This window comes from Pseudoliparis swirei, chromosome 17 (genome assembly GCF_029220125.1).
Source record: "Pseudoliparis swirei isolate HS2019 ecotype Mariana Trench chromosome 17, NWPU_hadal_v1, whole genome shotgun sequence".
Classification (NCBI taxonomy): domain Eukaryota; kingdom Metazoa; phylum Chordata; class Actinopteri; order Perciformes; family Liparidae; genus Pseudoliparis; species Pseudoliparis swirei.
In genome coordinates this window covers 14,598,058-14,624,489 of record NC_079404.1, presented here as the reverse complement: position 1 = coordinate 14,624,489, position 26,432 = coordinate 14,598,058, and the positions used below count along the sequence as shown (strand labels likewise).

The 26,432-nt window shown below is 40.3% G+C and overlaps 1 protein-coding gene across 3 annotated transcripts in view; it reads left to right on the top strand.

The window, feature by feature from the left end:
- The first annotated feature begins 2,760 nt into the window (after positions 1–2,760).
- LOC130207228 (echinoderm microtubule-associated protein-like 6) overlaps positions 2,761–26,432 on the top strand; it is a 74,149-nt gene continuing 50,477 nt past the window's right edge. For 2 of the 3 annotated variants that reach the window (XM_056435731.1, XM_056435728.1), the window contains exons 1-2: positions 2,761–3,948; positions 9,288–9,551. In XM_056435731.1, the coding sequence (XP_056291706.1) occupies positions 9,355–9,551 (197 nt within the window). In that variant the 5' untranslated portion in view covers positions 2,761–3,948; positions 9,288–9,354. The remainder of the gene's footprint in view (positions 3,949–9,287; positions 9,552–26,432) is intronic. The other variant, XM_056435729.1, reaches the window with a different exon arrangement.

Sequence of the window (26,432 nt, the reverse complement as noted above, 5' to 3'; positions counted from 1 at the left end):
ACTGCGTATGCAACAACAATGTACAATAATAAAGTGTAGAATAGTCGAATATATATCATAAACTACTTCTTGTAACCTAAGGATCGGGGCTCTTCCAAAGGGTCACCGAAAAAAAAAAATGTCAGAGGATTTGAGGGAGAAGTTGAAGAATATAGAATAATTTATTGGTACGTTACACATACGAGGAATTTGACTCGGTGAAAGTTCAATAACAATAAAAATAGCAAAAGCATTCACAATCAAATAAATAAATACAATAATACGTTCATACAAATCCATTAAACTTGTCACATGACTCTTCTCGTGTGTTTAGCTTCCTGCACAAATCTTTCCTATTTGTTGTTGTTGTGATGTGTTTTTTTGTATTTCTTCAGATTACGGTAATTAATAATCTTTTGAATTTAGTTTTGAATATAAAAACCCAGCACAAAAAAAACAACAGGAACAGCTTCCAACAGAATATCCATGGAGTAGTTTATAGAGTTGAGTTTATAGAGTTGAGTTTCTAGACGGTCCGGCGGGAGCTGATCTCCTCGAGTTCCTGTTGTTGTTTGTCTCACATGTTTGTAGCTCTGTTGGGTGTTGATTATTACATGAGAGGTAAACATAACAACAGATGAATCTGAGCCGGCCCACACAGTCGTTCCCCGGTGCTCCATTTTAATGAAACTCATCTGATCTTCTGCAGTATTTATTTCCCACTTCAGTCTCCAGTGCTACAAAGCATAAACCCATTACACGTGTTTTTACACTCATATAACATAATATTGTATTATGATTCCTGTGAGATTAAACTAGAACTCAATTTGTTTAGTGTTTTCTGAAAAGAGGAGACGGTTGTGTAGTTATTCTGAACATTTCACTCGGAATCTTTGCTTTTCTCAAGGATGCACCAAAAGGTTTATATTTCATAATTGCCTGCACATTTCTTTTAGAAAAGTTATATAACTTGTTTGTGTCTAAGTTTACTTGAAACTTGCAACAAAAATCACCAAAGGGAACTTCGATCTTCATTACATTTCATATTTTCATTACATAATAATAATAATAACAATAATTCTAACTTATATAGTGATTTTCTAAATACACAAATAGGCTTTACATGGGGACAAGAGACAGTGACAAACAAAACAAAACAAAAATGGACAGCAAACAAAACAAACAAACAGGACATATTGGTAACAATAAGAAAGGAAAGCAAACTTCAAATATGAGCAGAAATGTGATTCTTTGTATTAATAAAGTCTTTAACTATATAATTGATGGATTACAAGTTTCTTGAGTTAAATATTGTAAAAATTCAAGATTGAGGACAAAGTAACAATACATGTCTCGGTGGCAACATGTGAGCAACAATCAATTCATGGAAATATCAGAAATGATTGATGTGATTTTTCTCAGGGTTTTATCTGTACATTTTGGTGAATATCTAAATTTGGGATGAGATACAATAAAATAAATCTTTATTCGACTTGAGGGAACACGTTGTGCAGCGGATGCAATGCAAATATATGGATATATAGAGTGCAAATATAACAAAATACACATTTAAGATTATACAGAAAATGCAAAAATCTAATGTATCTAATGCCGGAAATGAAATCAGGTAAAATACCAGATTGTGTTTGTGACAACAAAAGATAAAGTGGTGGGGATTAAGGTGCAGATTATGTGATGTAAATATTGTATAATACTGTATGTCAACACTTGTGCTTGCAGCTATATTTATTATATATATATTTATTTGTAATTAAATGTGTTTTATAACTAACATTAACTTTCTCTCCTCTGAATTTCTTTCTCGTTCAACATCACAGATAATTTGGGTATTTATAGTTTTTTCTTATTTTTTATCCTCACTGAAAAGAAATTATGAAAAGCGGGAAAAACTCAATGTCCCAGCATGCTTAGCGGTCGTGCGTCTTCTCCAGCGGAGCTGGGTGTTTTCTCTCTGTGCGTCATGGTTACCTCCCTAATCCAAACTGCGACAAGCGCGTGACATTCCCCTCCACAACAAAACCGGAAGTGGAGATATTTGACCTTCAAAATTAAAGCTTGAAGTTTGACAGCAGGTTCGGTACCTGTTACAATAATATTAAGCCAAACGTACCAAAGTAAAAGTACCGATAGGCAACAACGAAGTAAAAGACAAACGTGTAGTATGGTCTAATATTTATCTTAAACTACTTATCTTTGGGGGCGGCTTTAGCTCAGTGGGGTAAGAGGGCCGTCCTGCAACCGCAGGGTTGTGGGTTCGATCCCCGCTCTCCCCATTAGTTGCAAGTCGAAGTGTCCTTGAGCAAGGCACTGAACCCCCAGTTGCTTCCCGGGCGCTTCACCGCAGCCCACTGCTCCTTAATAACTAAGGATGGGTTAAATGCAGAGAACTAATTTCCCCTTGGGGATTAATAAAAGTGTATATTCTATTCTAGAATAAAATATATATTAAAAACATAAACATACATATTGTAAACAACAAACTGATGACAGTAATTTACAACACAGTACGTTTATTCAGTTTCTGGTCCTTTTCCACTCATTTTTTAAATTTGTATTTAGCGGAGAAATGTACAGCGCAAGTACAAGTTGTATATTGTGTATTTTATTGTACAGCACACTAAAATGCCTTTTATTTTTTATTTTTAGAGACCGGAAACGCGGTGTGATCATCTGCTCGGTGTTAACTTGACGCCTCTTTGCTTGACAGCCCGAGAACCAGCAAGCGAACGTCACTGAGAGGAGACTCGGCGGTCTGGGAGGGTCCCCATCAGGAGTCCGGAGTCCGGTTTACTAATCAGCTGGGTCGGTCTGCCTGTCTGTCTATCTGCCTGCCTGCCTGTCTGTCTGCCTGCCTGTGTGGAGGGACTCAGCTGCAGCGGGAGGATGCTCTCTCCTCCTACCGGGATTCAGGACTTCCCTCTGTTGTCATCCGGCCGGGATGCTGCGGTCTGATCCCGGGGCTTCTCCCCTCCTCCGCTCGCTGAAGTTGACTCTCCTGCGGTGAATAAACCCTCTTTTTTTTAGCCTCTTCCTCTCTCCTCCTCCTCTTCCCCCGGCTCCCTCCGGAACGATCATTTCACAGTGGAAATAATCCGCTTCTTCTTTTTAATTCAGAGATGATGATGAGGCTACACACCCTGTCCCCCTGATTGCTGGATTAAAAAAACAATTATTTTAACTCGCGCACGGATTTGTGAATGGGCTCGTGAGCCTCCGCACGTTTTCCTTTTTTTCCCTTCTCCACCTTTCCGCGCTGAACGCGCGTTAAATCCTTGGAGGGCTGATGTGAACAACCGGGGTGAGGGGGGATACCGGAGGAACAACAAACAAACAACCCGTGCTGTATTAACCATGGCTGGTACTGATGTGAAGGATTAGTGTGAGGAGGGATTATCTTTTTCAGGAGTAGAATCCTCCATCATTTGTTTTTTTGTTAAAATTTATTGGACAGAACTTCTATGTTCTATATTTGTTCTTTTTTAATTTCCTCTTTGAATTTTTTTTTTAAAGAAAAGTAAATCCTTTGCCTAAAAGCGGAGAATCTTCCAGGCTGAGGCTCAAATGAACGAGACTCAGAGAAAAAAACACAACAAAGTTCGTTTTATAAAGAAAAAAAAACTGCACAGCTATTAAATACCATCAATCACGATGGGCTTGTTGTGACGTCACGGTTTATTATTTATAGTGCAATAAGAGCACTGTGAGTCCCTTTAGAAATATTAAAGGAAATTGCATTCAAACCACAAGAGATAACAAATACCACACTGGAGAAACTCTGCAGGACTATTCATTCAGCAGCAGACCTGAGGAGGAAGATGATGAGGAAGATGATGGCTGATTGAGAGCAAAGAGCTCTGAGCCACCTGTTTTTTCCCCTGAGCTTCTTAATTCACCTGCCGGATGCAGAACTATGGACATGAAGATCTGATCGAAGATGGAAAATGACCAGTGAGTACTGAAATAACTCCATAATGCACACATACACTTTCCTGTACATGCACCATCACATACATGTTTCTGTACATGCACCATCACATACATATTCCTGTACCACATGCAGAATATTGCGTCATGAGCCATAACTGTAACAGTTCAATTTGAAGGTAATTTCCCCATACAGAAGATTATAGCGTTAAAATAACATTAGATGCATACGTGTGATTGTTAATTTATATATTAATAATCATCAGATGGACAATCAGAAGCATCAGTTATTCAGCCTTCTCCTATTTACGATCGATCAGAGCTCATATTTCTATTATGGATGCTGATAATGTATACACACATACGCTATATATATGTATATAAATTAGGGCTGTGAAACGATTAAAAATTTTAATCGGGTTAATCAAAGGTTTTTGTGGATTAATCATGATTAATCACATATTACCGATATTCTCGGTATATTTTGTGAGAACATAGAGATTTATGACACAAGACGGATATATACATTTATACATTCTTCTATACAATGGTGCTGCAACTCAGCAGTTATTTAGCATTTTTCTTCCATATGGAACATTAATACATCTTCATCCTAAACAGAATGTTTAACCCTCCTGTTACCTTTCGGGTCAATTTGACCCCATTCAATGTTTAATGTCGGTGTTCTTTGGGGTCAATTTGACCCAAGGCTGTTTTTCACTGTGTCAAACATATAAGAAATATCAACTTTTGTATTTATTTAAAGGGCTATTTAGGTAGTCAACAAACAAACATAAAGTACCTCACACTTAAACTTGGGAAGCAATATTAATTCTAATAATTTTCTGGAGGTTTTAATTACTGGGGTCAAATTGACCCCGAGGGTAAAATATGTTAGTAAATGTAAAGGTAACAGGAGGGTTAAACAGAACATTTTTCTCTTGTTTGTCAACCATTAACTCCACCATGATACAATCTAAAGGCCTCTAGTCTTCCTCTAGCACAGGGGTCTCAAACTCAACTTACCTGGGGGCCGCTGGAGGTAGACTCTGGGTGAAGCTGGGCCGCATCAAGTATTCCACAAAAAAAGGGTTTCAAGTATTAAAAAAAAACCTGACAACTGATACAATCTTCTCAATCTTTACTAATAATAAGTCAGAACGTGCAGAACATTAACGGTTCATCAGAACATAGGCTTCAAGTATTTAAAAAAAAACTGACAACTGATCCAATCTTCTCAATCTTTACTAATAAGTCCGAACGTGCAGAACATGAACGGTTCTTCAGAACATAAGCTTAACTTACTTCCTCCTACTCCTTGCTGCCAGAGATTTGGCAACGCTTCCTCTCACACAGCTGATCCACATTTGGCTTGAGGGAGGAAGCAACTGAGACCCTCAGTATGGCTTTAAGATGGTCATCTTTAAGTTTGGACCTGAACTTTGACTTATTAAAGTTCATTGTGGAGAAGAGCTTTTCACACAGATAGGTGCTGCCAAAAAGGCACATGATCCGCTTAAACATCCTGGAAAGCTCAGGGAAGGTGGGGGGCAATTCTCTCAAAAATTGTCCAAGCTTGTCTGTTTTTCCACTCACCTCTCTGAACTTGGCTTTGAGTTCAGAATTGCACTGCAGGTCAATTAGCTCCATCTGAAGCACAGGGGCATCTTCCACATCGAAAGAGAAGGGTCAGCAAAATTTGAAAAGTGGCTCTGTGTGTCTTGAAGTCTGCAAACCTGTTGTCAAATTCATCCTGTAGCTTTCCAATGGTATCAGCATACTTCTCACCACTGAATGTTGTGCCTGAATCCATGAGTGCCTTGCATGCTGGGAAATGGCAGAGGTTTGTCTGGGAAAGCTGGGCTTTCCATAATACCATTTTTGTGGATAATGCTCTGACATTGTCATATGCAGCACTTACAAGCTGGCCCTGGCCTTGTAACTTCTTATTAAGTACATTCAGCTCCTGTGTGATGTCAACCAGAAAAGCTAAGTCCATTAGCCATTTGGGAATTAGTACAGGAACAGTCATCCCATCCTTCTCCATGAAGGCTTTCACTTCTGCTCTCAACTCAAAAAACCTCTTCAATACCTTCCCCCTACTAAGCCAACGTACCTCGGTGAAGTAGAGCACGTCCTCATATGCTGAATCTATTTCCTCCAAAAAAGCGCGAAACTGCCGGTGCTTTAAACCCCTGGATCTGATATGGTTGATGAATTTCACAACGTCAAACATCACATTGTCAAACTTCAGGCATTTGCTGCAAAGGGCCTGCTGGTGGATAATGCAGTGCAGAGTGATGGCCTCTTCCACACCCTCCTCTTCCAGTTTTTTTTTAACAAGTGCCACCAGTCCATTTTTCCTCCCTGTCATTGATGGCGCTCCGTCAGTTGTTATTCCAGCAAAACGCTTCCATAGTAAGCCGGCATCCACAATGGAATCACACAGCTGGCGGAATATTTCCTGACCGGTGGTCTGGCCATGCATTGGAATCATTGTGAGCAACTCCTCCGTCACTTCAAAATTATCATCAACACCACGGACATATATTGCGAGCTGCGCAGTGTCAGTGACGTCTGTGCTCTCATCAAGAACGAGTGAGAATGAATGGAAATGTTTAGCTTTCTCACGCAGTTGATCGTAAATGTTTCCTGACATGTCAGAAATGCGCTCTGCCACTGTGTTGGCTGACATGCTAATATTACTAAACTGTCCCTTTTTTTCCGGGCAGACTATATTTGCAGCCTGTAACATGCACTGTTTGATGAACTCGCCGTCTTTGAATGGCTTTCCTGCCTTAGCGATCATCTCACTCACCACGTAACTAGCTTTGACAGCCGCATCACTCTCTTTGCTTGCTTTCTTGAAAAAATCTTGTTGCCTCAGTAGACATGTTTTAAGTCTGGCGACCCGGTCCTCTCGCTCATCTCCCAGGTATTTTGCATACTCCTCAGCATGTTTAGTTGAGTAATGTCGTCTGATATTATACTCCTTGTGCACCGCAACTTTATCCGTGCATATTAGACACGTTGAGATACCCCTGTGCTCAACAAAAAAATATTCCGTCTCCCACTTCTCCTGAAATTGTTTGTGCTCATCGCCAACTTTTCTCTTCACAGCAGGTTTAGAAAAAGACATGACTGGGGCTGGGTGAAAAAACCCGTATAGCACTGGGTGACAGGATATATTTTCCCTCCACTCGGTGACAGTCCCGAAATATGTTACAAGTGATCAATTGCTAATTCGCGTTGTTGTCACGAGCCTGAGCTATGGTAGCCCACAAGTGTTAAAAAAAATAGAAAACGCCCAGATGCATGTGAGAAAAAAACGCGCGGGCCGCACTAACACCAAGCTTTGATTTCAGGCAGGGGGCCACAAAATATCGTTCCGCGGGCCGCAATTGGCCCGTGGGCCGCGAGTCTGAGACCCCTGCTCTAGCAGCTGCTGAGGCAAACTGACTGTGTGGGTTTTCTTCATGAACTGGGCCGTGATGAAAGGGACGGCGGGGACACCGCTGCACAGCTGAAACCTCACCGGCCCGGACACGGGGACAGATTGACAAGTGACTTTTTTTTTGCTCGGTCCCGATGCGCGCGCACGGAGCTCTGTGGCGCGCGAGACGGAGATCGATAAGTGTTAACGCAACGCGAAGAGACAGAAATGACATGCTGCTGTGGAGATACGATCAACAACAGACGTTTAGTTTAATAAAAGAACAAAGACGTGCTATAGAGAACATGTCAGGGGGCGGGCCAATCTCTTTAATGTCATGCGATCTACCGACACTACGCCGCGATCGACTGGCAGGTCGCGATCGACGTGTTGAGACCCTGATCTACAGGAAGTAAAAGTCGTAACAAGGTTTCCGTAGGTGAACCTGCGGAAGGATCATTACCGATGAACAGACCGTCTGCATGAGAGCGGACATAGTTCAGATTGAAGTGGTGGATTGGAAGTTCATTTTGCAAGTGACTTTTTTTTCGTCCCGACGACCAACAACAGACGGATTGGAAGCTCATTCTGCGCATGCGTTAAATGCGTTAAAAAACAACAACTAGTTAAACCTGTAATTGAATTAACTGAGTTAACGCGTTATTTTTCACAGCACTAATATAAATGCAAATAATTCCCTCTATATTCATCTTTTTTAGACACACTATGACAAATAAGCATAAGATGCTGTACATTGCTGCTGCTGTACTATATTTAATATTGTTTGCTACTACGTTTCACTCGTAAAATCTACACTTATATATACCATGATATTATAACGTCTCGGACGTTATGGCACTGATGACACGGGAGACGGGACGGCGTTATTAATCCTCCAACACATAAGTTCCTCCAGCTTAGCAGCAGGTCGAAAGTCAACACAACGGTTCCCGTCAACCACAATATATTGAGTAGAAACAAACAATATTAAATAATAATAGTACAGCAAATGTACAGCACTATATCATCATTGTAAGTAAGTGTTCACAAAAGACTGTTCATCAGCCTCCATTCTGTGAGATCATGAAAGTGATTTCTCCTACGTTCTCGCTGTCCGGGCACTTTTCCACTAATCATGAAAGTATCGCCCTAAACGACGCACCTCCGCCCGCTGGCACCCTTGTGCATTTTTTTTTTTTTCAGTAGTGGCACTTTTTTAACCAGTAGTGGCACTTTACTAGTAGTGCAACTTGGCACTGGTAACTGCTCTGCTGGCAACTGCTGGCATGGGCTGGCAACTGATGGCAGGAGTGCCAGTGGTGTCGCTGCCATCAACGCTGTGACCTCCTCAAAGTGGCATTTCAGGAAGGTATAATAGAGGTAAAAAATAAAAAATAATATTAAAAAAAAATTAAGGATATTTTATTAATATATGCATATATTATTATACATATATATAGAATATAATATGTTATATATAGTAGCAGTAGCAAGCAAATACAGTACAGTATACACAGCACAATATAGCATATATTTGTCGTTGCATAAAAAATACATTATCTATGCACATTCTCTATGCAAGGTGTCTGCTTGCCACAGACTTAGTGTTGAGTGGGTGCCAGTGAGGCCGGTGGTGCAGTGAGGTGCCAGTGAGTTGCCAGTGAGTGAGGTGTTGCCGAGGTGCCAGTGAGTTGCCCAGTGCCAGTGAGGTGCCAGTGAGTTGTCCCAGTGATGTGATTGCACTCTCTAATTCCCTCTATAACGACTTTACAAATCGATATATCGATTTGTAAAGTCGTTATAGAGGGAATTATTTGCATTTAGGAAAGAAAGATGAGGAATTGAATAAAAAATGTGACGTCTAATACCCAAAGAAATTTGCAGATACATCTCAGCTGGTCGATAATCAATCCTGTGATGTGCTCTGCAGGATTTTAACCCAGCAGAAGAAACCGGAGTGAACCAGCAGCAGGCGTCCCCCCGTCAGATGAGCGAGGATGTCGGACCGGAGCGCCCCGGGCTGCCGGCTCCGGCTGGACTGGGTCTACGGGTACCGGGGCCACCAGTGCCGGAATAACCTGTTCTACACCGCCGGGAAGGAGGTGGTGTACTTCGTGGCCGGGGTCGGTGTGGTGTACAACACCAGGGAGCACAGCCAGAGGTTTTACCTGGGCCACAACGATGACATCATCAGGTAGGACTGCTGCCACACCTGGATCTGTATAGTGTACATAAAGGATCTGATTCTGATCTACTTTGAACATTTTGAGAGAGCGATAATATGAATTATTATAATATACAATAGTTCCCTCTTTACACCACATGTATTTAGCTTGTACAGTGTGTGGTAAAAAAATTAATCCCTCCTTATGTTCCATTTATATAATATTATAGCATTTTTATAGTTAAATATGGCTGTAAGAGGACGGACGAGTAAATATTTGAGACACAGCGAACATGTTTTTCTTCAGGGACACACTCTGCTGAATGGCATCTTCTTCTTCACCTTCCCACTCTGAATATTGTTATGTTACGTCTCAAGACGACTCTTCAAACTTCTCTGAGATGTTTTCTAGGAACTGTTATCCCTCCCACACAGTTCTGTTTGACCGAAGCCAAAATCTAAACAGAAACACGTCTTCACTGCCACGAAACAATCCAGCTTTAAAGTATCGAGATGACTGATAAGGGGATCTATGTAACAAAGAAATATTTAGATTCAAGATGTTCCCATTCAGACCTGCTGGTGTCAGTTTGTCTTGTTCTCTATGAGCCTCTGGGAGAAACTTGTCTCTTATATCATACCACATTAGTGAGTCCTCTGCAGAATATCAGCCACAACCAGAGACTCCAAACGTTTGTTCAAACACATAAAACTACAAATTATTACTTTTGTTTGTTGCAGCGCTGTTAAACCCTCCTAAGAAGGTTTATTTGAACTATTACTATGGTTTTTGCTAAATTGAGCGTAACCCTATATCTTAATTGCCTAAACCCAACCAAAACTCAATTATAGTGGTTAAATTAAAAAAATAAGTCAAATATATATTTTCTGTAGCATTTGTGATGTTTTTGTCACTGACAAATTAGTATTTTTTTAATATGTGTTCAATATTGTGTAGTTTACTTTATACAGTGTATTGCCATGGAGACCACTGCACATACATGTGTACACATCAGAATGTTTACTTAGTAAAATTACAGCTAAAGAGCAATTAAGTCTTATGATGAGGCTAAGTCTTTGCAAAACATGTAAAAAATGTCATATGTAAAATCATTCATGTCAAATGTTTAAAAAACATGTAATTTATTGTTATATTTAGATTAATTTAACCTATATGATGTATTGTACATGCAAAATGTATCATTTTCCATGCGATGTCTGACTTTTCACATGGAAATTATCTAAAAAGGTTTATGTTTATATGTGATATGAAATGGTTTTAATTGATGAAAATACATATAAAAAAAACTAAATAATGACTCATCTTTTACATGAAGTCATAAAACTGTGATAAAAATAGAAATATATGAGCTTCAGGTGAAAACACATCTTAAATAAACATCTTTGTTTGATTTCCCTCTTCGTTGCCTCACTCGTGCATTTTCTACTCGTAGTTCTGAGAGGCCCCAGGCAACTTGAAGGCAGCACGAACAAAGAGTTTAAACAGGATAAAGAGACAACTCAGATATTTCTTATTTTAAGTTATGAAAAACCCCGCTCTGGGTCCAATAACATGTAATATGATAACTGCTCAATAACTCCAAGAAATTTGTGAATCTAATAAAACAAAGAGACCTGAGCTGAACTAACGAGCTGCACAGCTGTGATCTCGTTAGAGGAGCCCGATGAGGTTTCAGGTGACGTACGACGTCATGCGCATCTGAGATTAATAAACTGAGCGGGAGCAAAAAGAACAAAAGCAAAATTCAGAGGAGAAAAAAAAATCGAATTGCGCATTTATTGCATGTCTCTGCAACATCTCACCGCAGCGATATATACGATCAAAGATATTATAGTTTTCTGTAGAGATTTAATCACAACTTGATGAAAAAGAAAGCCTCACAATCCCAGAGGACCCCCCTTTGAAGGCCAGAACACCGTCCGTGGATCTGCCTGAGCCAATTTAACATTGTTTAACACACACAGCCTTGAATCTGGGATTATCTGGCAATTATATAACACAGTGTGTTTCATGACGGATGGGACAGGTTATCATCTCTTAATATACTGGATATGAATCTCATGTAACTGTTGCTCAGAGGGATCTCTGTCTGTTTGCACCCCGATACAGCAATACATTTACATCCCATAATACTAAACAGAGCCTTCATACATCTCTTCATGAAGGGGACTTTACACGAGGAGCTTTTACATGTCGAGCTGATGATTAAGGAGAAGCGGCAGAAGGGATTTTCTCTGTTGATGAGAACAAATTAAAGCAAGTGGAGAAGGAAGATGAATCAGCGAGGTCGCTCATTCATGCCGACGTGGTCTCACACACACACACACACACGCACACACTCACACCTGATATGTTCATCGACACTAAACAGCCTATGAGTCATCGGAGCAGCAGGCGTGTTTGGACAGTTTATTCAGAAGGCCAGTCAGCTGCTGCATGTGGCCCTGTGTGTGTGTGTGTGTGTGTGTGTATCACACTAATTGAAAAGGATGTTGCCTCAGCTGGGCCACGCTCTCTGATAGGAGTGCTAGATTTGTGCTGGAGTCGATGTTTTTTGACATCATGTCAAACGTTTTCTGCACAAATGGACAATTCCTGTGACATGAAGAGGTATTTACGCAGAGGCGTGATGTGATTATTCAACGTGCAACTTTGACCCCAGTCTGGAAAAAAATTTGTCAATATATTTGGTATCAAAGTGTCTCTGACAGGTTTTTTATCTGCAGTGTGTTCAGTATCTTTGTGTCTCAGGTCATCAACGTCATACAATCACTCAACGCTAGAGCCCCACATTGTTGTTTTTACAAGTGTGTGTTCACAACAATAGTGGAGGAAGTATTCAGAATATTGTAATAACACACTCTGAAAACACCTTATAATAACTGCTATGGAGCATGTATGAGTAAACACTTCATCATTCATAAAGCGTTGTTCCACACTATAAACGATGGATTCACCATTTGCAAATGAAGTATTATATAATACTTCATAGCGTGTGTGAAGCATTATATAATACTTCATTTACAAATGGTGAATCTATTATCTATAAAGTGTGGAACAACTCTTTATACATGATGAATTAAGTGATTACACATACTCAACTAATGCTTCATAGCCTGTAGTTATGATAAAGTGTTGCTCAATAGTGTGTTAAAAGTCCTGCATTCTTATCTTTATATATTTAATCATTAGATTATTGTTACTTGTGCATTAAATGTTAACAATCTTACTGTTGTATTTGGTTGAGGTGGAGCTCATTTTTTATTATTTACTAACCCTCATTTTCATTATAGATTAATCTGCTGATTATTTTCTTAATTAATAGATTAATTGTTTGCTTTGTAAGAATATTGATTACTCAGAGCCCAAAGTGACACCTCAATTATTGCTAATATATTACAATTACCAACATTATTAGAAGAAGTAGCAGCACATGTGGACACATTACATGTTTTTACATTATAAAATGACTTAAATTATCAATTGAGTAATTGATTAACGAACTAATCGTTCCAGCTGCACGTGTATAAACTGTTATGACGTTTAATTTATTACCAAATATAATATTTTATAAAATCTTGTGTTTTCTGTGTACGGATCTTAACATAACATGGAAATAAAAGTATAGGAGCCTCAGAGTTGTACTTGAATACAAGCACCGTTACGGTATACATTAAACAAGAAGATACGCGTATTAACCAGTGAGTTTTACCAGCCGTTGGCATGGCGACTGTCGAGATGAACCTTCCTCGAAGCCGCTGTGACACATCCGATGTCTCCTTCCAGACGTGTGTCTGCTGCTCGGTAATTAAGACCTCGAGCATGAACAGAACCAGACGGTGGTCTCTGCCGGCCGCAGGAGACGTCGCTGGTCCAGTCTGACGTGGCGGGCCTTTTCGTCGCCACTGGCGACACGGTGACGGTGGAAATCTGCCAAGTCATCGTTACGCTCCAAACGGTTGGAGAGAAGTTGTGCTTCCGAGTTTTTCTTCTTTGCTTATTCTGTTTTGTTCTAGTTTTGATAGTTTTGAAAGGGACGGCTTTCTACGTGTTTTTTTAACGTGTTTTAAATGCACCGTAATGCCCTCTAGTGCCCCCTGAGGGGAGCTGTGTGAAGTCTGGTGAAAATATCCTCAAGTGATGTCACTCGAGTCAGCGTCAGTTGTGGAGTCGTGGAGTGAGAAAGAAGTGAGTCTATCAGACCTCTGTCGCCACTACTCACACCACTATCTGCCACCCAAACTATCAGCAGTTGCATTGTGGGTATTGTAGGTGCCAGAAAAAACGTGCGGAATTAAAAAAGATGATATTTGAGGTTTTGATCCATCGATATCGCTAAGTTTTTTTTCTTTCTTAGACCCAATAAGGGTCCACAGTCTTTCATGGCTCGTAAAATATGAGTTATGGACACCTGAGAACACATTCACATGCTCCGGAGACACAAAGAAAATGATTCACACGTTTGGATTATGCAATCTCTATTTACAATAGGGGCGACTGTGGGTCAGTGGGTAGCAGGTCCATCTTTCAATCAGGGTGTTGGAGGTTCAATCCCCGCCCTAGTCGATGTGTCGCTTTGAATAAAAGCGTCAGCTAAATGACATGTAATGTAATACGATACAACTGTTTTCATTTGGGAAGCCAACAAATAAGCTATCGCGATCAACACATCTAGAGTTGAGGCATTGTGGTTTATTGGAAAACCCCTGATTATGAATAGTATTGATCTCTTTTGTTGGTGAAAACCTTAAAAAAACATATCAGAAGTTAGTGACGGAAACAAGGTTTTTTTTTGTTAGATCTTCTTCAGACTTCCTCTAGTCGTCCTCTTCTCTCCTTTGAAGCTGTAATCCGTGTGCAACTCTAAGATGAAAAAGGAATAAAGAGTTGGTTAAATGAAAACAGCTGCATGTTTCATTAATTTCAACCCAAACATCAGTTTAGAGTTTGACTGTCTGCTGCACTGCGGTTGCTCCTCCTTCCGCTGCCGTAAACCGAAGCCGATGGGGAAAAATCTGCCGACCGAGGTAGTAATTACATTTGCATTTTAGTCACTTAGCCAGCGCTGTGATCTGGACCCACTTACTGTGGGAGTGACAAGACATCAGGTCCTGGATCAGCAGTTTTTACAAGCAACAAGAGACGAGGATAATAACCTTTTTAAAAAAAAGTAATTCAGTCATAACAAGAGACTTATTCAAAGGTCTTTTCATTCAACTAATGCATTTCTGTTCAATTCAATTCAATTCAATTCAGTTTATTTGTATAGCCCAATTTCACAAATTAAAAATTTGTCTCGGAGTGCTTTACAATCTGTACACATAGACATCCCTGCCCCAAAACCTCGCATCGGACCAGGAAAAACTCCCAAATAACCCTTCAGGGGGAAAAAAAAAGGGAAGAAACCTTCAGGAGAGCAACAGAGGAGGATCCCTCTCCAGGATGGACAGGTGCAATGGATGTAATGTGTACAGAAGGACAGATTTAGAGTTTAAATACATTCAATGAATGTGACAGAGTGTATGAATAGTTCATAGTAGGCATATTCCACGATGGAGACCTCCACGATCCATCAAGCAGATGGCGGTGGGGAGGAGGAGTGGGCGGAGTCTCAACAGTGGGCGGAGTCTCAACAGGACAGTGGCGAGTCAGTAGCAGGAATTCCATGACCCAGACCTCGATGATCCATCAGGCAGATAGGATCTATGTCGTCTCATAGTGTGTTAAAAGTCCTGCATTCTTATCTTTATATATTTAATCATTAGATTATTGTTACTTGTGCATTAAATGTTAACAATCTTACTGTTGTATTTGGTTGAGGTGGAGCTCATTTTTATTATTTACTAACCCTCATTTTCATTATAGATTAATCTGCTGATTATTTTCTTAATTAATAGATTAATTGTTTGCTTTGTAAGAATATTGATTACTCAGAGCCCAAAGTGACACCTCAATTATTGCTAATATATTACAATTACCAACATTATTAGAAGAAGTAGCAGCACATGTGGACACATTACATGTTTTACATTATAAAATGACTTAAATTATCAATTGAGTAATTGATTAACGAACTAATCGTTCCAGCTGCACGTGTATAAACTGTTATGACGTTTAATTTATTACCAAATATAATATTTTATAAAATCTTGTGTTTTCTGTGTACGGATCTTAACGTAACATGGAAATAAAAGTATAGGAGCCTCAGAGTTGTACTTGAATACAAGCACCGTTACGGTATACATTAAACAAGAAGATACGCGTATTAACCAGTGAGTTTTACCAGCCGTTGGCATGGCGACTGTCGAGATGAACCTTCCTCGAAGCCGCTGTGACACATCCGATGTCTCCTTCCAGACGTGTGTCTGCTGCTCGGTAATTAAGACCTCGAGCATGAACAGAACCAGACGGTGGTCTCTGCCGGCCGCAGGAGACGTCGCTGGTCCAGTCTGACGTAGCGGGCCTTTTCATCGCCACTGGCGACACGGTGACGGTGGAAATCTGCCAAGTCATCGTTACGCTCCAAACGGTTGGAGAGAAGTTGTGCTTCCGAGTTTTTTTTCTTCTTTTGTTATTCTGTTTTGTTCTAGTTTTGATAGTTTTGAAAGGGACGGCTTTCTACGTGTTTTTTTAACGTGTTTTAAATGCACCGTAATGCCCTCTAGTGCCCCCTGAGGGGAGCTGTGTGAAGTCTGGTGAAAATATCCTCAAGTGATGTCACTCGAGTCAGCGTCAGTTGTGGAGTCGTGGAGTGAGAAAGAAGTGAGTCTATCAGACCTCTGTCGCCCACTACTCACACCACTATCTGCCACCCAAACTATCAGCAGTTGCATTGTGGGTATTGTAGGTGCCAGAAAAAAACATGCGGAATTAAAAAAGATGATATTTGAGGTTTTGATCCATCGATATCGCTAAGTTTTTTTTCTTTCTTAGACCCAATAAGGGTCCACAGTCTTTCATGGCTCGTAAAATATGAGTTATGGACACCTGAGAACACATGCACATGCTCCGGAGACACAAAGAAAATGATTCACACGTTTGGATTATGCAATCTCTATTTACAATAGGGGCGACTGTGGGTCAGTGGGTAGCAGGTCCATCTTTCAATCAGGGTGTTGGAGGTTCAATCCCCGCCCTAGTCGATGTGTCGCTTTGGATAAAAGCGTCAGCTAAATGACATGTAATGTAATACGATACAACTGTTTTCATTTGGGAAGCCAACAAATAAGCTATCGCGATCAACACATCTAGAGTTGAGGCATTGTGGTTTATTGGAAAACCCCTGATTATGAATAGTATTGATCTCTTTTGTTGGTGAAAACCTTAAAAAAACATATCAGAAGTTAGTGACGGAAACAAGGTTTTTTTTTGTTAGATCTTCTTCAGACTTCCTCTAGTCGTCCTCTTCTCTCCTTTGAAGCTGTAATCCGTGTGCAACTCTAAGATGAAAAAGGAATAAAGAGTTGGTTAAATGAAAACAGCTGCATGTTTCATTAATTTCAACCCAAACATCAGTTTAGAGTTTGACTGTCTGCTGCACTGCGGTTGCTCCTCCTTCCGCTGCCGTAAACCGAAGCCGATGGGGAAAAATCTGCCGACCGAGGTAGTAATTACATTTGCATTTTAGTCACTTAGCCAGCGCTGTGATCTGGACCCACTTACTGTGGGAGTGACAAGACATCAGGTCCTGGATCAGCAGTTTTTACAAGCAACAAGAGACGAGGATAATAACCTTTTTTTTACAAAGTAATTCAGTCATAACAAGAGACTTATTCAAAGGGCTTTTCATTCAACTAATGCATTTCTGTTCAATTCAATTCAATTCAATTCAGTTTATTTGTATAGCCCAATTTCACAAATTACAAATTTGTCTCGGAGTGCTTTACAATCTGTACACATAGACATCCCTGCCCCAAAACCTCGCATCGGACCAGGAAAAACTCCCAAATAACCCTTCAGGGGGAAAAAGGAAGAAACCTTCAGGAGAGCAACAGAGGAGGATCCCTCTCCAGGATGGACAGATGCAATAGATGTAATGTGTACAGAAGGACAGATTTAGAGTTAAAATACATTCAATGAATGTGACAGAGTGTATGAATAGTTCATAGTAGGCATATTCCACGATGGAGACCTCCACGATCCATCAGGCAGATGGCGGTGGGGAGGAGGAGTGGGCGGAGTCTCAACAGTGGGCAGAGTCTCAACAGGATAGTGGCGTAGTCAGTAGCAGGAATTCCATGACCCAGACCTCGATGATCCATCAGGCAGATAGGATATATGTCGTCTCATAGGGTCCGATGACCCCATGAGACGTGAAGTCAAAAGGACTCCGGGGAGAAAGCAGAGTTAGTAACGTGTGATTGAGAGATGAAAATTCATCCCTAAGGAGAGAAAAGAGGAGATAGGTGCTCAGTGCATCCTAAACGTCCCCCGGCAGCTATAAGCCTATAGCAGCATATCAAGGGGCTGGACCAGGTGAACCTGATTCAGCCCTAACTATAAGCTCTGTCAAAGAGGAAGGTCTTAAGTCTACTCTTAAACGAGGTGACTGTGTCTGCCTCCCGGACTGAAATTGGAAGCTGGTTCCATAAAAGAGGAGCTTGATAACTAAAGGCTCTCGCTCCCATTCTACTTTTTAAGACTCTAGGAACTACAAGTAGTCCCGCATTTAGTGAGCGTAGCTCTCTAGTGGGGCAATATGGTACTACAAGCTCCTTAAGATATGATGGTGCATCACCAATCAAGGCTTTGTACGTTAAGAGAAGAATTTTAAAAGTGATTCTTGATTTTACTGGGAGCCAGTGCAGAGCAGCTAGTGCAGGAGTGATGTGATCTCTTTTCTTAGTTTTAGTGAGAATACGAGCTGCAGCATTCTGGATCAACTGGAGGGACCTAAGAGATTTATTAGAGCAGCCTGATAATAAGGAGTTGCAGTAATCCAGTTTAGTAACGAACGCGTGAACCAATTTTTCTGCATCTTTTTGAGACAAGATGTGCCTGATTTTTGAAATATTACGTAGATGAAAGAATGCAGTCCTTGAGATTTGCTTTACGTGGGAGTTAAAGGACAAGTCCCGATCAAAGATAACGCCAAGATTCTTTACAGTGGTGTTGGATGCTAGAGCAATGCCATCTATAGAAACCACATCGCCAGATAATTGATCTCTGAGGTGCTCAGGGCCGATTAAAATTACTTCGGTTTTGTCTGAGTTTAACATCAAGAAGTTGCAGGTCATCCATGTTTTTATGTTTTTAAGACATGCTTGAATTTTACTTAGTTGGTTGGTTTCCTCTGGTTTTATCGATAGATATAGTTGAGTATCATCTGCATAGCAATGAAAGTTTATGGAGTGTTTCCTGATAATATTGCCCAAAGGCAGCATGTATAAGGTAAATAAAATTGGTCCAAGCACAGAACCTTGTGGAACTCCGTGATTAACGTTGGTGGTTATCGAGGCGTCATCGTTTACAAATACAAACTGAGATCGATCTGATAAATAGGATTTAAACCAACTTAGTGCCGTGCCTGAAATGCCAATCGACTGCTCCAGTCTCTGTAATAGGATGTCATGGTCAATGGTGTCGAATGCAGCACTAAGGTCTAACAAGACCAGTACAGAGATGAGTCCTTTATCTGCTGCCATTAAGAGGTCATTTGTAATTTTCACCAGTGCTGTCTCGGTGCTGTGGTGTTTTCTAAATCCTGACTGAAACTCCTCAAATAAACAATTATGATGTAGAAAGTCACACAACTGATTTGCGACCACTTTCTCAAGGAGAGGAAGGGGAGGTTAGAGATCGGTCTGTAGTTAGCCAACACCTCTGGATCCAGAGTGGGCTTCTTCAGGAGCGGTTTAATGACAGCTACTTTGAAGGAGTGTGGTACGTGGCCTGTTAGCAGAGACACATTGATAATATCTAATAGAGAGCTGCCAATTAAAGGCAAAACGTCTTTAAGCAGCCTCGTCGGGATGGGGTCCAAGAGACAGGTAGATGTGTTAGAAGTAGAAACCGTTGAAGATAATTGGTCACGGTTGATGGGAGAAAAGCCCTCCAAATATACACCAGGGCATACAGCGGTTTCCAAGGCCATTCCACTTGAGGACAGATTGGCACTGGTTAAGGGCAAGAGATTATTAATCTTGTCCCTAATAGTTAAAATCTTTTCATTAAAGAAGTTCATAAAGTCATTATCACTGAGGTTTATAGGAATACTCGGCTCCACAGAGCTGTGACTCTCTGTCAGCCTGGCTACAGTGCTGAAGAGAAACCTGGGGTTGTTCTTATTTTTCTCTATTACTGATGAGTAATAGGCTGCTCTGGCATTACGGAGGGCCTTCTTATAAGTTTTAAGACTATCTCGCCAAATTTAGCGGGATTCTTCCAGATTAGTTGAACGCCATATGCTTTCAAGCTTTCGTGATGTTTGCTTCAGTTTGCGGGTCTGAGGGTTATACCAGGGAGCAAACCTCCTCTTCCTCACTGTCTTCTTCTTCAGAGGGGCTATCGAGTCCAGTGTCATTCTCAGAGAGCCTGTGGCACTGTCAACAAGATGATCAATCTGGGACGGACGAAAGTTAGGAATCGCTTCTTTAAATTTAGCTACAGCACTGTCAGTTAGACATCTGGTGTAGAAACTTTTGACTAACGGTGGACACTCCGGTAGGATAAATTCAAAAGTTATGAGGTTGTGGTCTGACAGAAGAGGATTCTGTGGGAAGACGTTCAAATACTCAATGTCAACGCCATAAGTAAGAACAAGATCAAGCGTATGGCCAAAGCTGTGAGTGGGTTTCTGCACTCTCTGACAGAAGCCAATCGAGTCCAACAAGGAGATGAATGCAGCACTAAGGCAATCATTATCAACATCCACATGGATATTAAAATCTCCTACAATAATAACTTTATCAGTTTTAAGAACCAAACTTGATATAAATTCTGAAAATTCAGATATAAACTCTGAATATGGACCTGGTGGCCGGTACAGAATCACAAATAGAATTGGCTGTAGTGTTTTCCAGGTTGGATGTGAAAGACTAAGAACAAGGCTTTCAAATGAGGTGTAGTGTAATTTAGGTTTAGGATTTATTAATAGGCTCGAGTCAAAGATGGCTGCTACTCCACCTCCTCGACCGGTGCCTCGAGGAATGTGAGTATGAATATGACTTGGAGGAGTCGATTCATTCAGGCAGACATATTCTTCATGGCTCAGCCAGGTTTCAGTTAGACAACATAAATCAATGTGATTATCTGATATTAAATCATTTAGTAACACAGCTTTAGATGACAGAGATCTAATATTTAGGAGACCACATTTAATAGTCCTGTTTTGTTGCACTGCTGAAATAATGGTGTTAACTTGTATAAGGTTATTGTGTACGACTCCTCTTCTGCTTTCTTTTGATAGAATTAATTTAAGTTTAAGTGGCCGTGGGACAGACACAGTCTCTATGGAGCTCTGGGAGGGACTGGGTGAGAGGGGGCGGATGCCCCGGGGGAGGGATGTGCTATGGGGGACACTGGGTGACAGGGATGACAGGGGCGTGGGGCTACTCTGTTTCTGCTTTATGACATTAACCCTGCATTGTCACAGATTTGGCTGTCCGTTGATCAACTTGGTTATGTTTGCAGAAACGAGACGCGCTCCGTCCAACGTGGGATGGATGCCGTCTCTCTTCAACAAATCAGGTTTTCCCCAGAAAGTCTTCCAGTTGTCTATGTAGCCCACATTATTCGCTGGGCACCACCTCGACAGCCAGCGGTTGAAAGACGACATTCGGCTATATAATTCGTCTGTCTGCAAATTTGGGAGAGGGCCAGAGAAAACGACGGTGTCCGACAACGTCTTGGCATAAGCACACACGGATTCCACATTAATTTGAGTGACTTCCGACCGGCGGGCTCGGGCGTCATTACCACCGGCGTGTATTACAATCTGACTGTATCTCCGCTTGTCCTGAGCCAGCAGTTTCAAACAAGACTCCACGTCGCCCGCTCTGGCCCCCGGGAGGCACACGACTCTGGTCCGCGGCTTCGCTATTTTCACGTTCCTGACTATCGAGCTCCCGATAACCAGGGTGTGTTCCTCAGCGGGTGTGTCGCTGAGCAGGGGAAACTGGTTGGAAACGTGAAGTGGTTGGTGCACAGCGAGCTTCTGTATAGACTTACTACTCCTGCGAACAGTTACCCAACCACCCGGCTGCTCGGTTACCGCCGGGGAACAGCTATCAGCTGACTGTAGCTCCGTGCCAGCTATGGGAGAGGGCGGGCTAACTAGCATAGCGGTCTGAGCTTCGATGGCGCGGAGCCGTGCATCTAACCCACTTAGACCTGCCTCCAACCTAGCAAATAAACTACACTTGTTGCATGTATCGTTATCATTAAGGGAGGCAGAGGGATAACTATACATGAGACACACTGAGCAAGAGGGAGCGGGAGGGAGAGAAGAAGAAATCATGCTCGCTGCTGAGCTGGCAACCGGAGCTTACCGGAAGAGTGAGATGATGCGTTCAGGAGCAGCGTTCAGGGCCTCCATTCTATAGAATGAGTGAATAACAGATTGGACAGCTCCAGGTATTGATCTTTTATTAATAAGGCACATTAAAGGCCTGATAGTCTGAAGTAGGAGTACAACAGCATGTTACGTGTACAGTAAAAACTACCACACAACAGTCATACATTATATAATAATATAAATAAATCAAATCACTTTTCAGCAATCAAAACTCAAAGGTTACATTTTGGTAACTTAGCATGTGATTGTCATAAATAATTCACTGTTAAAAACATTATTTACATGATTATTGATTATACAAAGAAGGCTAATTAACTTTTAAATTATTTAGCAACAGGATTTTTTTAAATCTTCATTTTAGAATATATTTGACATTATCTTTCAATTTACAGGGTATTCAAGTTGTTATTCGTAATGCATGTATTACTTGATTTGGGTTAGTACAAAGGCAATTAGTCCATGAATATGAGATATGAGTTTACAGGTTATTACAATCCCGATGACTTGTGGGCAAATCTAAGAGTTACACTCGTTGTCTTTCTGATTCTTCATAGTTCGTTTTGTGGCGTTCTGGACGTACGTGGAACACATTGCAACTTTTAAAAGCATGTTTTTCTTAGATTGTTGTATTTCTTGTGAAGCACTGACAAGTTCTACCTCAATATGAGAAAGTAGCATCACTTTTTCACGAGTGTTGACGAACAGAGAACTTATTCTTGGCTACAATCATTCTACAAACAACGACTTTGAACTCAAACCCTTGACAATATCAACTTTTCTTATCGTCCGTGTTGGCGATTTACAGTTTCTGAAGCATGTAAAAAAAGCAGAATGTGAATCTTCTGAAGGGTTAGAAACAACACTCGATATCATATTTATTATTGATGTTAAGTCTTTCTTTCTTCTCTGCGACTCCTTGTGTTGAAAGCTCTGAATCATAACTGCATTCGCTCCCGTCTCTCTGTCTGTCTGATGGATTGCTTCAGTAATTGCAGGCTCCATGTTGCAGCGTTAAATCTATGTTGAGTTTCTCTGAAAGCGAAAGAGAGAGAGTGGGACTGTCTTATTATTCCTTTCTTTGGCTTTTTCATGGCCGAGGCCTCCCGGGGGGGCGATCCGCCTTTTATGTATCAGGCTGCTGCTGAATACCAGCGATTAATATCGCAGACTGGATGCTGCGCTGCAGAGATCCGCTCAGCTCGCTCCAGTTCACGTCCACTTCCGTTTACTCCTTTTTGTCTTTTAGTTATTTTAGTTGAGTCAAAACCAGAGTTAAATGTCCCTCTACTCGGTTCAGTTTAACCACGTTTATTGTTTAATGAAAGATGGATTTAATAGCATTACATCAAACAGTTAGTAGTTAGTATAGTTTTTGTTCAATCCATGTCAGGAGGGCTGAAGTATGGAAATTACATGTAACCTTCATACACACACACACACACACACACACGCAAGTCACGCTCATGTCACATTTAAGGCAAAAGATGAACTGTGACTGAAGGATCTGGGTTGGTGCATGTTCAGTTCATCAGTATAGTCTCTCTCTCTCTCTCTCTCGCGCTCTCTCTCTCTCTGCCATTCTGTGTTTCTCCTTTCTTTCCTATACTGTCCCACTTCCTCTTTGTCGCCTTTAGGCAGAACCTGACCGATCAACTGACACACACACACACACACACACACACACTGTGCAGTTTTGATGGTATTTCTTCTTGACTGGATAAAACTAACCAGCCGTCTAATAGCTCAACGACTGACGGAGAGGAAGAAGCATAAGTATTTTGCAGGAATCTTCATCATTTTGTGTGATTTGTTGGAGAAAATCCTCTTTAGACTCAACCAGTGGTGGAAGAAGTGCTCAAGGTCAAGAAGTATTAGCATGATAATATACTTAACCAAAAGCACAACTACTTATTCAGAAGAATGCTCCTTTTCAGAATAATTTACATTACATTATTGAATTCTAATTACCTTCGCATTGAAAATGCAGAAGGTTATGTTTTGATCGCCGTGTATTTGTATGCGTGCGTGTCATTCGCATAAGTAAAAAAATATTAAACCGAATCGCATGAAATTTGGTGGGATGATTGGTTATTATCCGGGGACCATTTGATTCGATTTTGTGATCGATCGGGTTAAAGGTCAAGGTCATGAAAAGGTCAAAACCTTATTTTTACCATACACTCAAAAAACCGATTCAAGCCCTTCTTAGAGGTGACACATTTAAATATAGTTTGATACATTTAAATAAATCAATTACAAAACGAAGATATTTATATTGAATGGGTGTAACACAAAATGTATGAATACTTTAATTTTTAGATTTATTTAGGTTACACTCACAAAAACGATTCAAGCCCTTCTTAGAGGTGACACATTTAAATATTGTTTGATACATTTAAATAAATCAATTACAAAACGAAGATATTTATATTGAATGGGTGTAACACAAAATGTATGAATACTTTAATTTTTAGATTTATTTAGGTTACACTCACAAAAACGATTCAAGCCCTTCTTAGAGGTGACACATTTAAATATTGTTTGATACATTTAAATAAATCAATTACAAAAATAGATATTTATATTTTATGGGTGTAACACAAAATGTATGAATACTTTCATTTATTAGATTTATTTAGGTTAGATGGTGTGCATATCAACTCAAAATAAATGTGTTTCATTGAGGACTACCCTTTGCGCATGCGCCTTCTGAAAATCAGTTGTTTGCATGAGGTGAACACACTTTCAAGGCTGTACGGTGGTGTAGTGGCTAGCACTGTTGCCTCACAGCCAGAGGGCTGTGGGTTCAATTCCCAGTCGGGGTGTTCCTTCTGTGTGGAGTTTGCATTTTTTGTTAGTTAGTTAGTTTATATTTTGAGTTGGACAAACATAAATTAATTTAATTTAATGAATATGGTTATTTTATTTTAGATGTATTTGATACAAATGAGTTGGACTAACTTAATTACATTTTATTGCACTGATGTGCTAAATTTGAGTTGGAGTTGCATATAATTACTGGATGGAAAACCTGGCAACAATTTCATTGAGTTCATCCAATGAGTCATTTCTTTGAGTGTAGCACGGTCAATTTTTATCCAATTGGCATGCAACTAATGCCAAAATGTTCATAATTCAATGCCCAATCTTGTGATATGCGAAGGTATGAGCTCTACCGAGTGCCCGTTCTAGTTATTGATGCATTAATGTGTTCCTCACTTCAATGGTACATCTGGTGATCATTGAGCTCATATTAATTTAATTTAATTTATAATCAGAAGATTAACTAAAGCTGTTAAATATGTGAAGCTTAAAAGTACAATATTTTAAGTATAAAGTAGTGGAAAATATGAATACTCAAGTTAAGTACAAGTTCCTCAAAATTGTACTTCAATACATTTCTTGGGTGAATTTATGTAAGTAAAAACTTTCTACACTGACCAGAGCAAAACAACAATACTGAAGGTCAGGATATACTTTTATTAATACAGTCGATGTGTTTTTACTGGAGAACATTTTAGCTGCAATAACTACTTTTTATGTCTATTTGTTTCCAGCAGAAACCAGTTGACATTAAATATTATCCTCTTTTGAGTTGTTAAACCTGACAAGCAGTTACAGAGCAACATGTTATTTATTCGGAGTCTTTGTGTTTGTGTCGATGAATGTTAGTCGTGCCCTGTTTTGGTCTTCTGAGGGAAATCAACGTCAATAATGCATAAATTAATGACTCCTGGGGGAAATGGTGGAGTGTCTGTCTGCTGCACGGTGGCTTTATTATTCCCTTTTCTCAGAGAGAGACGCTATGAGAGCAGCAAGTATAACGCTCTGCGAAACCGAGTCGGGACGCCTTTCACATTTACTATTCATACGTTATACTTTATAGAGCCTTTAAATTAGAAAAATGTCTTTCAAAAGCATTTTTAAAGCAGCTGTGGAAATGTTGTTAAATGACACACATCATGTCGTCGCTGCTTTTGTTTCCATGTGCTGATTGTTGGTTTCTGCGCTGACGTACGGATTAGCTGAGAGACAAAATGCAATGGAAAAACACACACGCACGCACACACACGCACACACACATGCACATGCAAACAAACTCACATATAGGTCAAACACACAGTCAGAAAAAAAACATTACATTGGAGGAAATACTGTTATTTGTGCAGTTGTTTTTCAAATAGCATTCATATTACTGTCACCTTTTTTGTAGGCCTATATATATATATATATATATATACAGGACTGTCTCAGAAAATTAGAATATTGTGATAAAGTTCTTTATTTTCTGTAATGCAATTAAAAAAACAAAAATGTCATGCATTCTGGATTCATTACAAATCAACTGAAATATTGCAAGCCTTTTATTCTTTTA